Below are 14,682 nucleotides of genomic sequence, written 5' to 3'. Positions count from 1 at the left end.
TTAGGTGGCATTTACTGTTTTAAACCACAAATGAAAACAGCCAGCTTCCCCAGCTGCTCTTTTTATCAGATTTGACTACAAACAACTTCAGGCTAATTCAAAAAATGAAGCCCAGTCTCCATGGAGAAAGGTTTGCCTCTGGAGAACGTTCAGAGGAATGTACTGGAGGCTTTTTTTGGTTGTCACCAAAATCGTAGTTCCAAAAATGTTCTGAGCCCAGTAGCACCATTGGTTATGTATGTGACCTTTGAAGGGGACACATTTATTGAACTGGGCAATTATCCCCTTAATTTACAGATAAATAAGGGTTAAATCATTTTTGAATCATTCCTAACAAGTTGGTTAAACTAAATGAAGAGTTAGGGTGGTGGATAGTATATTGGCTTTCAGCCTGGATTATGGAGCCAGAATGGGTTCCGATCTTTCCTTTACCACTTACTAGGTATGTAACATCGCACAAATTACTTAATCTCTCCATGCCTTAGTTCCCTGTCTTGTAAAATAAAGATAATAACGGAATATGTAGACGCTCCTAGACAGTGCGTGGTACAGAATAAGTGCTATTTTAAGTGCTAATGTTAAAATCAGATATGTCACTTTATAATACCATCCTGAATTATAGATATATTAGGCAAGATTCATAACGAAGCAGACACATTTCCTATAAGTAGCCATCATCAACTAGAGTAATAACATGTTCTTATGTAGGAAAAAGTAATTTTGTGTGGTCGCTAACATCAAAATGAAATCTGCAACTCTCTATCAAAACACATCCCATTTCATTTTACGTCGTAGAGACTCATATTGAAGTGGAGTTGCCTGGTATGACATTACAATGTCAATAGCCTGAAATATCTGTGGCATTTTGGTAAAATATTCATCTAACCCATACCTCCATACCCTTAATGTCAGAACACAATCCTTAGGCAGGGCAGTCCATCTTTGGGCAGGTTTGGTTGTTGAAAAGTCTTCCTGAGACTAAGCTGAAGTATCTCTCCCTTATCATTCTCTCATAAAAACCCCTTGGAGCCCCAAAGAAAAAGTCCTGTTTCTTTGGAGGTCAGATGTCTCCACTATTTTCTTTTCAGGAGAAACAGCCTTAGTTCCTTTAAACCATTTCTCTTTGGACATGGTTTTGTATCCTTTCACCCTATTTATCTTGCTGGTCTCAACAGACTTTGATTTCCCCAATTTCTCTGCAGATGTACTATCCAGAGGTGAGCATGGGCCTCCAGATTATAGACATGGGTGTCCCTCCTCATTCAGTGAATTACACTTTCATGAATGTAGCCAAGGAGCACATTCATTTTTATTTTATTTTAATTTTTATTTTGACAGCAGACTGCACACTTACAAAGGTGCCAAAAGAAAAGAACCAGTAGCCAAGAATCCTATATCCAGTGAAAATGTCCTCCAGGAACAAAGAGGAGAATAAAGACATTCACAGAGGAAAGAAAGCTAAGAGAATTTGTCACTAGGAGATCTACTCCAATAGGACGGCTAGGAAGTTCTCTAAACAAAAAGAAAATGATAGAAGAAGGACCTATGGGGCATAAAGAGGGAAGAAACAACATGGTAAATAAAAATTTGGGTCAATACAGTAGGAGCTTTCCTTTTCTTCTTGAGTTTTTGGAATTATTTGATAGCTAAAGCAAAAATAACACTCATCTGGTTTAAAATGTATGTACAAGAAATACCTAAGACAACTATATTATAAATGAGGTAAAGGAATGTAAAGAGAGGAACATTTCTATACTTTACTTGAACTGGTAAAATAATGATACCAATACACTATGATAAGTTATGAATAAATAATGAAATACTTAAAGTAACCCCTAAAAAAGCTATGCAAAGAGACACACTAAAAAACACTATAAGTAAATCAAAATGGAATGACTCACAGTGTTCATTAGCCAATATGAAGCAGAAAAAAAGAAAACAGAGAAATTAAAAATTGAGATAACATAGAGAAAGCAAAACCATAACAGATTCAAGCTCTTACATATCAACATTCACATTAAATGCTTCTACACCAGTAGAAGACAAAGATTGAGTGGATTAAAAATATTAAGCCGGGCACAGTGGCTCACACCTGTAATGCCAGCACTTTGGGAGGCCAAGGTGGGTGGATCGCTTGAGGTCAGGAGTTCAAGACCAGCCTGGTCATCATGGTTAAACCCCATTTCTACTAAAAATACAAAAATTAGCTGGGCATGGTGGCGTGCGCTTGTAATCCCAGCTACTGGGGAGGCTGCGGCACAAGAATCGCTTGAACCCGGGAGGCAGAGGTTGTAGTGAGCTAAGATCGTACCACTGCACTCCAGCCTGGGTGTCAGAGTGAAACTCCATCTCAAAAAAAAAAAAAAAAAAAATTATATATATATATATGTGTGTGTATATATATATGTATACACATGACCTACTACATGCTGTCTACAAGAAACTCACTTCAAATATAACAAGTAAGCTGAAAGTAAAAGAATACAAAAAGATGTATCGTGTAAACATTAATCAAAAGAAAGCAGAGTTGCCTATTTATATTGAGAAAACAAAGACTTCAGAGCAACTACAATTACCAGGGACAGAAAAAGACATTATATAATGTAAAAGGGTCAATCCACCAGGAAGTTATAGTAATCCTAAATGTGTATGCACCAAACAACAGAATTGTAAAATATGTGAAGAAAAAAACAATACAACTGAAAGGAGAACTTGACAAATCCACAATTCAAATTGCAGAGTTCAATACCTCTCTCTCTGAATAACTGACAGACTAAATAGACTTAACTCAGTAGGGCTATTGGAAAACTCAACAACATCATCAACCAACAGTATCTAATCATCACTTACAGAACACTCCAAACATTCCACCAAACGGCAGATACACTTTCTTTTCAAATGCCACATATATGTGTGTGTGTGTGTGTGTGTGTGTATATGTGTGTGTGTGTGTGTATATATATGTGTGTGTGTGTATATATATATATGCCAAGATAAACTGTATCCAGATCCATTAAACAAAGCTCAATAAATTTGAAAGAACTGAAACTGTACAGAGCATGCACTCTGACTATGATGGAATCAATGCAGAAAGATAACAGGAAAATGTAAATACTTGGAAACTAAACAACACAATTCTAAATAACAAGTTAAAGAAGAGGCATAGAAGGAAATTTTAAAAATACATTGAACTGAGTAAAGATTTAAAAACAATATTTGTCGACATAGTTCAAATAGTATGCAGCACTAAGAAGTAAATTTAGAATACTAAATGCATACATCAAAAAAGAAGAAAAGTCCAAAATGAATAATGTAAGATTTCACATCGAATATATAGAAAAAGAAAAGCGAAACAAACCCACAACCAACAGAAGGAGAGAAACAACAAACAGCAGAAATCAATGAAGTTGAAAACAGAAAAGCAGAAAATCCATGAAACAAAGAGCTGATTCTTTGAGGAGAAAAAGTCAACAAAATTGACAAACCTCTAGAAAGACTTACCAGAGAGAGAGAGAGAAGAGAGTGAGATAGTTACTAATATTAGGAATTAAACCAGGACCATCACCATATAACATGTGAACATAAAAAAATAACAAGGGAATATTAGCAACAATACTACACAAATAAATTTTATACCTCAGATGAAATGGACCATATAAACTCATAAACCACAAACTATTGCAACTCACCCAATATAAAATAGATAACTTGAATAGCTTATATCTATTAAGCAAACTGATTGTATAATTTAAAACTCCCCAAAAAGAAATCTTCAGCCAGGTGTGGTGGCTCACGCCTGTAATCCCAGCACTTTGGGAGGCCAAGATGGGTGGATCACCTGAGGTCAGAAGTTCGAGACCAGCCTGGCCAATATGGTGAAACCCCATCTCTACTAAAAACACAAAAAATTAGCCGGGCGTAGTGGCAGGTGCCTGTAATCCCAACTCCTCCAGAGGCTGAGTGAGGCAGGGGAATCACTTGAATGTGGGAGGCAGAGGTTGTAGTGAGCAGAGGTCACACCACTGTACTCCAGCCTGGGGGACAAGAGGGAAACTCCAGCTCAAAAAAAAAAAAGATAAAAAGAAAAAAAAAACCCCAAATCTTCAAGCCCATACAGCTTCACTGAAGAATTCTAACTAAACTTTAAAGAAGAATTAACTCCAATAATTCTTCCATAAAATAAAAGAAGAAGGGCCGAGGTAGATGAATTGCTTGAGGTCCTCTGGGCAACAGAGTGAGACCCCTCTCTACAAAGGAAACATTTAAAAATTGGCCAGATGTGGTAGCCTGCCCCTGTACTGGGAAGGCTGAGGCAGGAGGATCACTTGAGCCCAGGAGTTTGAGGCTGCAGTGAGCCATGATTGTACCACTGTACTGCAGCCTGGGCAACAAAAAGACTGTCTCAGAAAAAATAAATAAATAAATAAATAAGAAGAGGGCACACTTCCCAGTTCATTTTATGATGATAATATTACCTTAATACCAAATTAGCCAGGTGTAGTGGTGCGCACCTGTAATCCCAGCTACTGGGGAGCCTGAGGCAGGAGAATCACTTGAACCCGGGAGGTAGAGGTTGCAGTGAGCCAAGAGCGCACCACTGCCCTCCAGCCAGGGCGACAGAGCGAGACTCCATCTCAAAAAAAAAAAAAAAAAATTACCTTAATATCAAAACCAGACAAAGACATTGCAGGGGGAAATAAAACCTACCAGCCCAGATCCCTCATGAACATAGATGCAAAAATCCTTAACAAAATATCAGCAAATAGAATTCAGCAATATATAAAAAAAGGAATTACACATCATGACCAAACGGGGTTTATTCCAGGAATGCAGGCTGGTTCAATAATAGAAATCAATCAATGTAACCCACTACAGTAACTAAAGAAGAAAATCACATAATCATATCAATCCATGCAAAAAAATTTGACAAAATTTATGATATAAACTCTCAGAAAAATTGGAATAAAGGGTAAATTCCTCAACTGGATAAAGATTAAAACACCTATAGCTAACATTATGCTCAGCAGCGAAAGACTGAATATCTTCCCCCCAAGATCAGCAACAAAGAAAGAATGTTCACTTTTACCACTCTTATTTTAATATAGTGCTGGAAGTTCTAGCCAGTGCAGTAAGGCAAGAAAAGGGAATAAGAAATACAGACTAGAAAAAGAAACAAAACTGTCCTTATGTGCACATGACATGATTATGTATATAGAATATTCTAAGGGATGTATTTTAAAAACTCCTAGAACTAAGAAGTGAATTCAGTAACATAATAGGAAAAAAGATACACAGGCAAACATCAATTATATTTCTATAAATGCAGTGTACAGTTGCTATATGCAATTGCTAATTGAAAATAATATAGGTTTGGGTTCAACATATAAAGAGCTTGGAAGTCATCACTTCTGTCTTCAAAACAAGAATTAAGTTGGACAAATTGAAAATCAACAACTCTTCTTAGATTCATTAGAGAACTGAGGCTGTGGAACAAACTCCAGCGGACGCTTTGTGTGTAGGCCCTCATACTTGCCTGAGTTTTACCTGCAGGAATCCCACCAGACTCTCAGGGTGAAGATCAAGAGAAATTCCCTTATGCTTCCAACAGGGAGAGAGGAAAAGTAGCAATTTTGAAATACCCCCAGAGCCCTCTGTTCTCCTTAACAAAGCCAGACCGCAGGGAAACTATTTTACCACAGCTTGATAGACTGTGGTTTTACCAAAGCCTACCAACCTGGGATAATGGATACTTCCAACTGCAGGCCACTCTAACATGGGGAAAGGGAAAGGGGAATACTTAGGCTTATTAAAAGATTGAGACCTGATCACAGGACTGCTGAATACTTACTCCCATCCTCCCACCTTACCACCACATCAGCAGGGCTCCTGTATAATAAGAGGGGTTACAGGTAAAGAACCTCAAGCCTCACACCATATTCACGGAGACTCTACAGAAACCCAAACATAACAGGAGAGACAAAAACAAAGACACCAGAGGAAATTTTAGCCTCTGACACCAAAGCTATGTTAAACAGTAAATACAACCTAACTCCAAGCCAGATAAACATAAAAGCTCATATTAAAGGTCTGTTTACCTCAATTACTTTTATCTGATATATCATGTCTGGTTTTCAACAAAAAAAGATAAGGGACATCCTAAAAGGAAAAAACAGAGTCTGAGGAGACGAACCAAGCATAGAAACAGACTCAGCTATGACCGAGATTTTGGAATTATCAGGTTAGAATTGAAAATAGCTATAATTAATATGCTGAAGGCTCTAATGGAAAAAGTAGACAATATGAGAGAACAAATGTGTATATAAGCAGAGAGATGGAAACTCTAGGAAAGAATCAAAAGAAAATGCTAGAAATAAAACCCACTGTAACAGAAATGAAGAATTGCTGGGTATGATAGAATGGTGCATTTGTGCCACTTACTTGGAAGGCTAAGCTGAGAGGATCACTTGAGCCCAGGGGTTCTAGGCTAGCCTGAGCAGCATAGTGAGAACTGATTTCGAAAGAAAGAAAGGAAGAAAGAAAGAAAGAAAGAAAGAAGGAAAGAGAGAAAGAAAGAAAGAGAGGAAGGGAGGAAGGGAGGAAGGGGGGGGGGAGAGAGAGAGAGAGAGAGAGGAAGAAAGAAAGAAAGAAAGAAAGAAAGAAAGAAAGAAAGAAAGAAAGAAAGAAAGAAAGAAGAGAGAGAGAGAGAAAGAAAGAAAGAAAGAGAGAGAGAGAGAAAGAAAGAGAAAGAAAGAGGGAGGAAGGGAATGGGAGGGGAGGGGAGGGGAGGGAGAAAGCCTTTGAAGGGCTTATTTATAGACTGAACAGAGTCAGAGGAAGAATCAGTGAGCTTGAATATCAATAGAAACTTCCAAAACTGAAACACAAAGAGAAGAAATAATGAAAAAGAACAGAAAATGCAAGACTTGTGGGACAATTACAAAAGGTCTGACATATGTGTGAGGGGAATACCAGAGGGAGAAGGAAAAAAGAAAGGAGCACAAACTGGGCAAAGGACACAAGCAGACTTCATCCAAAGAAGACATACAAATGGCCGATGGGCATATGGAAAAATGCTTGACATCACTAATCATCAGAGAAATGCAAATCAAAACCACAATGAGATATCATCTTACCCCTGTTAGAAAGGCCATTGTTAAAAAGACAAAAATAACAGATGCTAGTGAGGATGCAGGAAAAAAAGGGAACTCATATACTGTTGATGGGAATGTAAATTAATACAGCCATGATGGAAGAGTATGGAGGTTTCTTAAAAAACTAAAAATACATCTACCACATGATCCAGCAATCCTACTACTGGGTATTTATCCAAAGGAAAAGAAATCAGTATATTAAAGGGATACCTGCACCCCCATGTTTATTGCAGCACTATTCACAATAGCCAAGATATGGACCAACCTCAGTGTTCATCAATGCACACATGGATAAAGAAAATGTGGTCTATATAAACCGTGGAACACTATTTGGCCATAAAAAGAAAAAACAATGAAATCTTGTTATTTACAGTGACCTGGATGGAACAAAAGGTCATTATCTTAAATGAAATAATCCAGACAGAGCAAAACAAATACCACATGTTCTCACTCATGTGTGGGAGTTAAAAATGCTGATCTCATGGAGGTAGAGAGTAGAATGATAGATACCCAAGGCTGGGAAAGGTGTGTGGGTAGAGGGGATGAAGAGAGGTTGGTTAATGGGTACAAACACCCAGTTAGATAGAAGGAATAAATCCTAGTGTTTGAGAGCAGAGCAGGGTGACTAGTTAACAACAAGGCATTGTATAATTCAAAATTATTGTAACAGAGGACTTGAAAAGCTCCCAACACATACAAACGACACATACTCAAGGTAATAGCCCAAACACCTTGACTTGATCGTTACACATTCTGTGCAGGTAATGAAGTATCACATGTACCCCAAAAGTATGTAAAATATCATGTATCAATTAAAAAGTTGGTGCAAGTTAAAAAAACACAAAGGAACAGAAGAAATATTTGAAGTAATAATGACTCAGAATTTTCCCAAATCAATGACAAGATACCATACCACAGACCTAGGAAGCTCAGACTACATCAGACAGGATAAATAGCCCCAAATCTACACATAATTATATCATATTCAAACTGTAGGAAATCAAAGACAAAGAGAAATTCTTGAAAGAAGCCAGAGGTATGAAACCACCTTACCTGCGCAGAAACAAGAATAAGAATTACGTCATTCTCTTCAGAAACCACATAAGCAAGAAGAAAGTGGAGTGAAATATTTAAAGTATTAAAAGAAAAATACACTAACCTATACTTCTTCCCGTGAAATTATCCTTCAAAAGTTAAGAAGGTTCGAGACCATTCTGGCCAGCGTGGTAAAACCTCGTCTCTACTAAAAATACAAAAATTAGCTGGGCATGGTAGCAGGTGCCTGTAGTCCCAGCTACTCGGGAGGCTGAGGGAGGAGAATTGCTTGAACCTGGGAGGCGGAGGTTGCAGTGATTCGAGATCGTGCCACTACACTCCAGCCTGGGTAACAGAGTGAGACTCTGTCTCAAAAAAAAAAAAAAAAAAAAAAAAAACAAAACAGTGGAACTAACCAGTGATTGCCCTTGACTGAAGACGTCCACCTTGCTTGAAGTCATCCCCTCTTCCTGGGGACTGCTCATGCCCAGTGACTGACAGTCAATGAGAAGTTTTAAAGGCCCAAATTCCTCGTCCCAATTTGGAATGCCTTGGGACCAGCCAATCTCTCTCTCTCTCTCTCTCTTTTTTTTTTTTTTTTTTTTTTTTGAAAGAGTCTTGCTCTGTCAACCAGGCTGGAGTACAGTGGCATGATTTTGGCTCACTGCAACCTCTGATCACCAGGTTCAAGCCATTGTCCTGCCTCAGCCTCCCACGTAGCTGGGATTACAGGAGGGCACCACCACGCCCTGCTAATTTTTGTAATTTGAGTAGAAATAGGGTTTTACGATGTTACCCGGGCTGGTCTCCAACTCCTGATCTCAAGTGATCCACCTGCCTTGGCCTCCCACAGTGCTGGGATTACAGGCGTGAGCCACTGCACCTGGCCAGTTCTTCCCAATCTTTATAGCCGTGTTTCCTCATCTGCAAATAGTTGTCTGCAGATTTCCATTGAATTTTTTTGTGTTCTACTTTTGTAAAGACTAAGAGACATGGCTGGCCCAGCCAATGTATGATTAACTTATCTTAAAATTTAAATGCCAGTTTAGGCTTGTTCCAGTAGACCCTCCTCCCCTTGTCCCCATATTCTCTAGAGTATGAGCCTATTGAGAGGCAGGAGAATGCACTATTCAGTGAATTGAGAGGTTCTTCCCTGGCAGTGAGTGGGATTCAGAAATATTCTGGAGCCCCCTTTCCTTGTTTGGAATGGACCATGCCCTCAGGCCACCCCTGTAAGGCATGAGGTGTGTGGCCAGCCCGACCGCTGGGCTTCAGCCTGGGTTCCTGGTTTTCTCTTCTATCATCTGCTGGGCCAGTAGCCAAGACTGAGCCCAGTCCAGTTGGCTGAGACTCTGCTTCTCCTAGTTTCTGCCAACTTTCTTTGTTTCTGGTATTTCTACTTTTAATTCATACGTTGATCCTTGGGCCAAGACTCTGGTCAACAGGATACCAGGAACTCATGCTTCCCAGAATACCCCTTCCTCCCACCGCCCTCAGATCAGGCCCTTCATACTGATGTTGGCTCAAGTTGTACCTGTTCCCATCCTGACTGCACCTGAGTCCACACTAAGACCTTGAACCTGAACCATTAGCATCTTGCAGCCTGGGTGAGTTCCCCTGCCCTGTGCCAGGCACCTCAGCAAAATCCTCACAGTGAATACTTCCATACCCATCACTTCAGCTAGTACTGCCGCTTTGACAAATTAGTCCCTGTTAATGAGAATTAAGTCCAGGGTAGTTTGTTCCCCTGATTAGATCCACACCCTCTGAAGGGTAAAATTGCTGGCAAAGCAAGTGAAATGTTCCCAGAATTTGAGCATTTATCTTAATGGGGCTTTGTATGAGGATTTAATTTAGGTTTAGTTGTGACCAAAATATCCTGCCTTTTTGTTTTGTTGCCTATTATTAAAACACTAGTCAAAGCCTCCATCTCAGCAGATCTATTTATTTTCCCACAATTACATTTAAAAAATTTTCTTTACCTTCAGATTTGTAGATATTCAAAATGATAGATATCTTACTCCAAAGCAAGAAAGAATTTATAACAGAAAACAAGCAGTATTAACACATAAACAAGCCACAGTGGAACAGTTTACTGGGATTTGTAAAATAGAGCACTACTTAAACGCCAGATACTCTAACATCAACTATATGTCAGAGGGGCTAAAAGTCAAGTACCAAGAAACAAGATGTTCTAAGGATTGGCGGGGAGAAAGTGTCTTATAATCAAGCAGTAATGAGATGACTAAGGTTTTAATAGTCTGATATCTAAGATATTTGTTGATATTTCCAAGGACTGTAAGTAGCTTAAAATGTTATATTAAGGTATTCCCTACAATTTCCTAAACTAAGATCCTACATTTGTAGATATTTACTCAAAATCATTTGTTAGCATAACCTCTTAAGCAAATTATACTTTGCTTGGGCCAGTATTAGATTTTATTTTTATTCTGTAGCCCAGGTATACATACTAGCCCTAGATAAATGCACGGTGGACAATTTACACACAAACGAAGAATCATTTGCACGTATGAAGCCAGTGAATAGTCTAAATTGCACAACGTACTACCACCCAAGCAAGCCTATTCTTTAAAAGATTATCTGTCCTGAGCTCAGTAAGTTTGTAAGTGGCCACTCTGTTTTCCTTCAAACTGGTATTCAGCTAAGTGGACAGGCTAGGCAAATCTACTGGCAGATTCCATCTCATTATGCTGGAACAATGACTGGAATTTAAGGAATGATATATGAAGCAAGATAATTTAAGACCACCAAAGAAGTGACAAAGGCAATCACATTTTTGTGTGTCCCAGAAGTTGTCCTGCCTCCAGCTCAACGGATGTCTCTGCAAGTTCAGCACAGGGCAAATGGAGGGCGCACTCAAACTTCAGGGCCCTTTGTTTAACCTTATGTGCTCCAGGTAGGCTCTTGAGAATTAAAAACCAAAACTCACATTACAAGCATCTTTCAAATTCTATAATTGAACTAGAGATATGGAAATAGATCTAGACAAATTATGGGGGTGAGGGGGTGAAGAAGGGACAGGCAACTGCCGTCCTCTAAGGTTTCACAAAATGGAAGCGGGGAACCCAGAGAGTCACTTTAGCTTCTGAACCGACTTCAGTAAAGGTTGGTCTTCTTCATGATCCGAAGGAACTCCTCCTCATTCACTTCGCCGTCCCCGTCCCGATCAGCTTCGTCGATCATCTCCTGCAGCTCCTCATCCGTGAGGTTTTCCCCCAGCTCGTTGGCCACGCGCTTCAGGTTTTTGAACGAGATCTTCCCGGTCTCATCGTCATCAAAGAGCCTGAAGGCCTTCAGGATTTCTTCTTTGGTGTCCTTCTCGGACATCTTCTGAGTCATCACGGCCAGGAAGTCATTGAAGCTGATCTTCCCCGTGCCTTCCTTGTCCACCTCGGAGATCATCTTCTTCATCTCTTCCTTCCTGGGTTCGAAGCCCAGAGCTCTCATGGCCACCTTCAGCTCCTTCACGTCGATGGTCCCGCTTCCGTCCGCGTCAAAGAGGTCAAACGCTTCCCGAACTTCTTGCTTCTGATCTTCAGTGAGCTCGGGCTTAGGCGCCAACTTTCTCTTTTGGCTGGTGGGGGCGGCGCTGGGCTTCTTGAAGCTGGAAGCCATTCTCCCGCCTCGGCTGTGATCCCAACGGCGCCGCCCCGCGCTCCCGCTCCGGCGCCCCCAGCTGGCGCGGCGCGGGGCCACCCGTAGTTCACCGCCAACCCCTAAGTCCGTTGGGGGTTGGAGCGGGCCTGAGGAGACTCTTCCTACGCCCCCACATCTGCGAGATCCTGTTCACGCGAGAATCCGCAGTTCCCTCGGTATTACCCAGTTTCCACGAGTTGACGCCTGAGCTGGAAAACAGCTTGTAGCCGCCGTGGTCTTCCGTAATTGACTGGAGCTGGCAGTTCTTTCCAAGATATTTGCTAGCATCCATAAGACCCCAGTTTTATAGTTTTATAGGTTTATTTAGAGCCTCTGTCTCTCTCTCTCTTTTGACAGGAGTGTACTGGTGCCACTCGGCTTACTGCAGCCTCCACCTTCCAGGATCAAGTGATCCTCCCACCTCAGCCTCCATAGTAGCTGAGACTACAGGGCATGCCACCACACCCTGCTAAATTAAAAAAATCTTTTTTTTTTTGTAGAGACAAAATCTCACTATGTTGCCCAGGCTGGTCTGAAATTCCTGGGCTCAAGGGATCTTCCTGCCCCAGCTTTCCAAAGTGCTGGAATTATAAGCATGAGCCACCAAGCCTGGCCTCTCCTTTTGATATTAATTTAAAAACCCTCTTGTTCTGGCTGCAACACACAATGGGGTGATAGAGCCTAAGGGTAAATTTAGGATAATCAAGATTGAGTGTGATCACTTGACATTCAATGTGGGGAAGGAGAAGGAAGAGAGAATATTAAAAGTCATACCATGTGTTCAACTTGACATAAATGGGAAACAGAGAAAATGGAAAAATTTATGTATAAAATTTGTAGAAGTTTGTCTCCTGACATTACACTCAACAATAATAAAATGTTTCTGGAATGTTCTCAAATATGAAATGTAATATCCAAATGTATGATTTACTTTCAGTGTTTCCATTTTACATACTCAGTATAATTACACTTGAATAATGGTCATAATTTCATTCACAAGGCTTTTGATTTGGAGGGAGGAAATTTGAAATACTACATTCTGGTATTCTAGTTTGTTTGTTTTTTTTTTTCTCTAACCCCCTAGCAGCATATTACTCTCCTTGCTTATCATCCAATCAGAGCTGTGCTGAAACCCACGCTCTGGTAGCCTTCCTTTGGCAGTGGGCACAGGAGATGATGCAGGACATGTTGGGACTCAAAATTGCCTCCTGGGAATAAAGGGGTTCTCCTACAAACCAAAGAGTAAGAGAAAAATGGAAAAGAAAGAAAAAAATTACCAAATAAGCCCACCAAGGAATTACCTGTAGAATTACTTTGTATTTCTTTAAATGGTTACAGAAAAGAAAGCTGACTTATTTTTTAGCTTTCTTTCCCCCAGCAAATCTCAATCTATTAATACCTTTTGTAACCTATGAAGGTTACAAAAGATGGCATTTTGAAGAGTTTGTGTTAAAAAGTTTTAATGGCCGGGCGCAGTGGGTCACACCTGTAATCCCAGTAATTTGGGAGGCCAAGGCGGGCAGATCACCTGAGGTCAGGAGTTCAAGACCAGCCTGGCCAACATGGTGAAACCCCGTCTGTACAAAAAAATACGAAAATTAGCCGAAAGTTGTGGCACACAACTGTAATCCCAGCTGCTTGGGAGTATGAGGCACAGGAATCGTTTGAACCCAGGAGGCGGAGGTTGCAGTTAGCAGATATCGTGCCACTGCACTCCAGCCTAGGCAACAGAGTGAGATTCTTTTTTTTTTTTTTTTTTTTTTTTTGAGACAGAGTCTTGCTCTGTCGCCCAGGCTGGGGTGCAGTGGCCGGATCTCAGCTCACTGCAAGCTCCGCCTCCCAGGTTTAGACCATTCTCCTGCCTCAGCCTCCCGAGTAGCTGGGACTACAGGCGCCCACCTCGCCCGGCTAGTTTTTTGTATTTTTTAGTAGAGACGGGGTTTCACCGTGTTAGCCAGGATGGTCTCAATCTCCTGACCTCATGATCCGCCCGTCTCGGCCTCCCAAAGTGCTGGGATTACAGGCTTGAGCCACCGCGCCCGGCCTCAGAGTGAGATTCTGTCCCAAAACAACAACAAAACAAAACAGTGCTTGATACACAGTAAGTAGGTGAATAAATATTCGTTGAATGAATGCATGACAATGTTGGTCCTAAAATACCTTCTGAATACAAAGTGAAAACCCCAAAAGATTAAATGATGCCAGGAGTGTTTTACAAACTGTTTTTTAAAATTCGTGGTCAGGAATTTTTTACATGGCACATTTAATTAGCCATATATCACTACCTGCCCCAGCTCGATATGTGACTTAGTTGACAGAGAGCCTGGACACCGGGTTTCTTCTAAAGGCCAAGGAAACTTACATAGGACCTCCCCTCTCCTGCCTTCCAGTGCATGTTGTGGACAGTGTCAACTCAAGGACCACTTTGGCAGGCAGACGCTACAGCCGCTGTTCTTCCAACACCGCAAATCCTTGTGACCTGCTTTCTTCCATGACAGAAGCCTGGGATCTTATCCCTAGTCCTTGCCTTATTATCTCTGTGACCTTGGAAAGTCATTTAAACCACCCAGAGTCATCGAAACACCTGCAAAGTAGGCATCATCATAAAGCTTCCTACTGCATTTTCAGTGGGAGAATGGACACGAAAGCTCCAGGAACAGCGCCCCAGTGGGGCCATACAGATCTGGGTAATTGTTAGTTGAATACGAATTTTTCCCAGACATTGTACATTTCCTTTGGCACCCACCCCTCTGCCCAAACTCAAGCCAAGCTATGATGTATTGGGAAAAACTGAAGTATAGAAGCTGCCTTATATAGAGCCACATTTGGGCCAAGCTGA

At 40.8% G+C, this 14,682-nt stretch overlaps 1 protein-coding gene across 1 annotated transcript; it reads right to left on the bottom strand.

Moving 5' to 3' along the window:
* Positions 1–10,602: 10,602 nt before the first annotated feature.
* On the bottom strand, positions 10,603–11,886 carry CETN1 (centrin 1). The gene has a single exon (XM_050767671.1). It carries the CDS (start codon positions 11,820–11,822, stop codon positions 11,304–11,306), a length of 519 nt encoding a protein of 172 aa, XP_050623628.1. The 5' UTR covers positions 11,823–11,886; the 3' UTR covers positions 10,603–11,303.
* Positions 11,887–14,682: the final 2,796 nt, after the last annotated feature.

This window comes from Macaca thibetana, chromosome 18, assembly GCF_024542745.1.
Source record: "Macaca thibetana thibetana isolate TM-01 chromosome 18, ASM2454274v1, whole genome shotgun sequence".
Taxonomy (NCBI): Eukaryota; Metazoa; Chordata; class Mammalia; order Primates; family Cercopithecidae; genus Macaca; species Macaca thibetana.
This window is presented reverse-complemented; position numbering and strand designations above follow the sequence as displayed.

What these genes read in the sequence shown, in the direction of transcription:
- CETN1 (XM_050767671.1), bottom strand. Translation starts at nt 11,822, where the DNA reads ATGGCTTCCAGCTTCAAGAAGCCCAGCGCCGCCCCCACCAGCCAAAAG.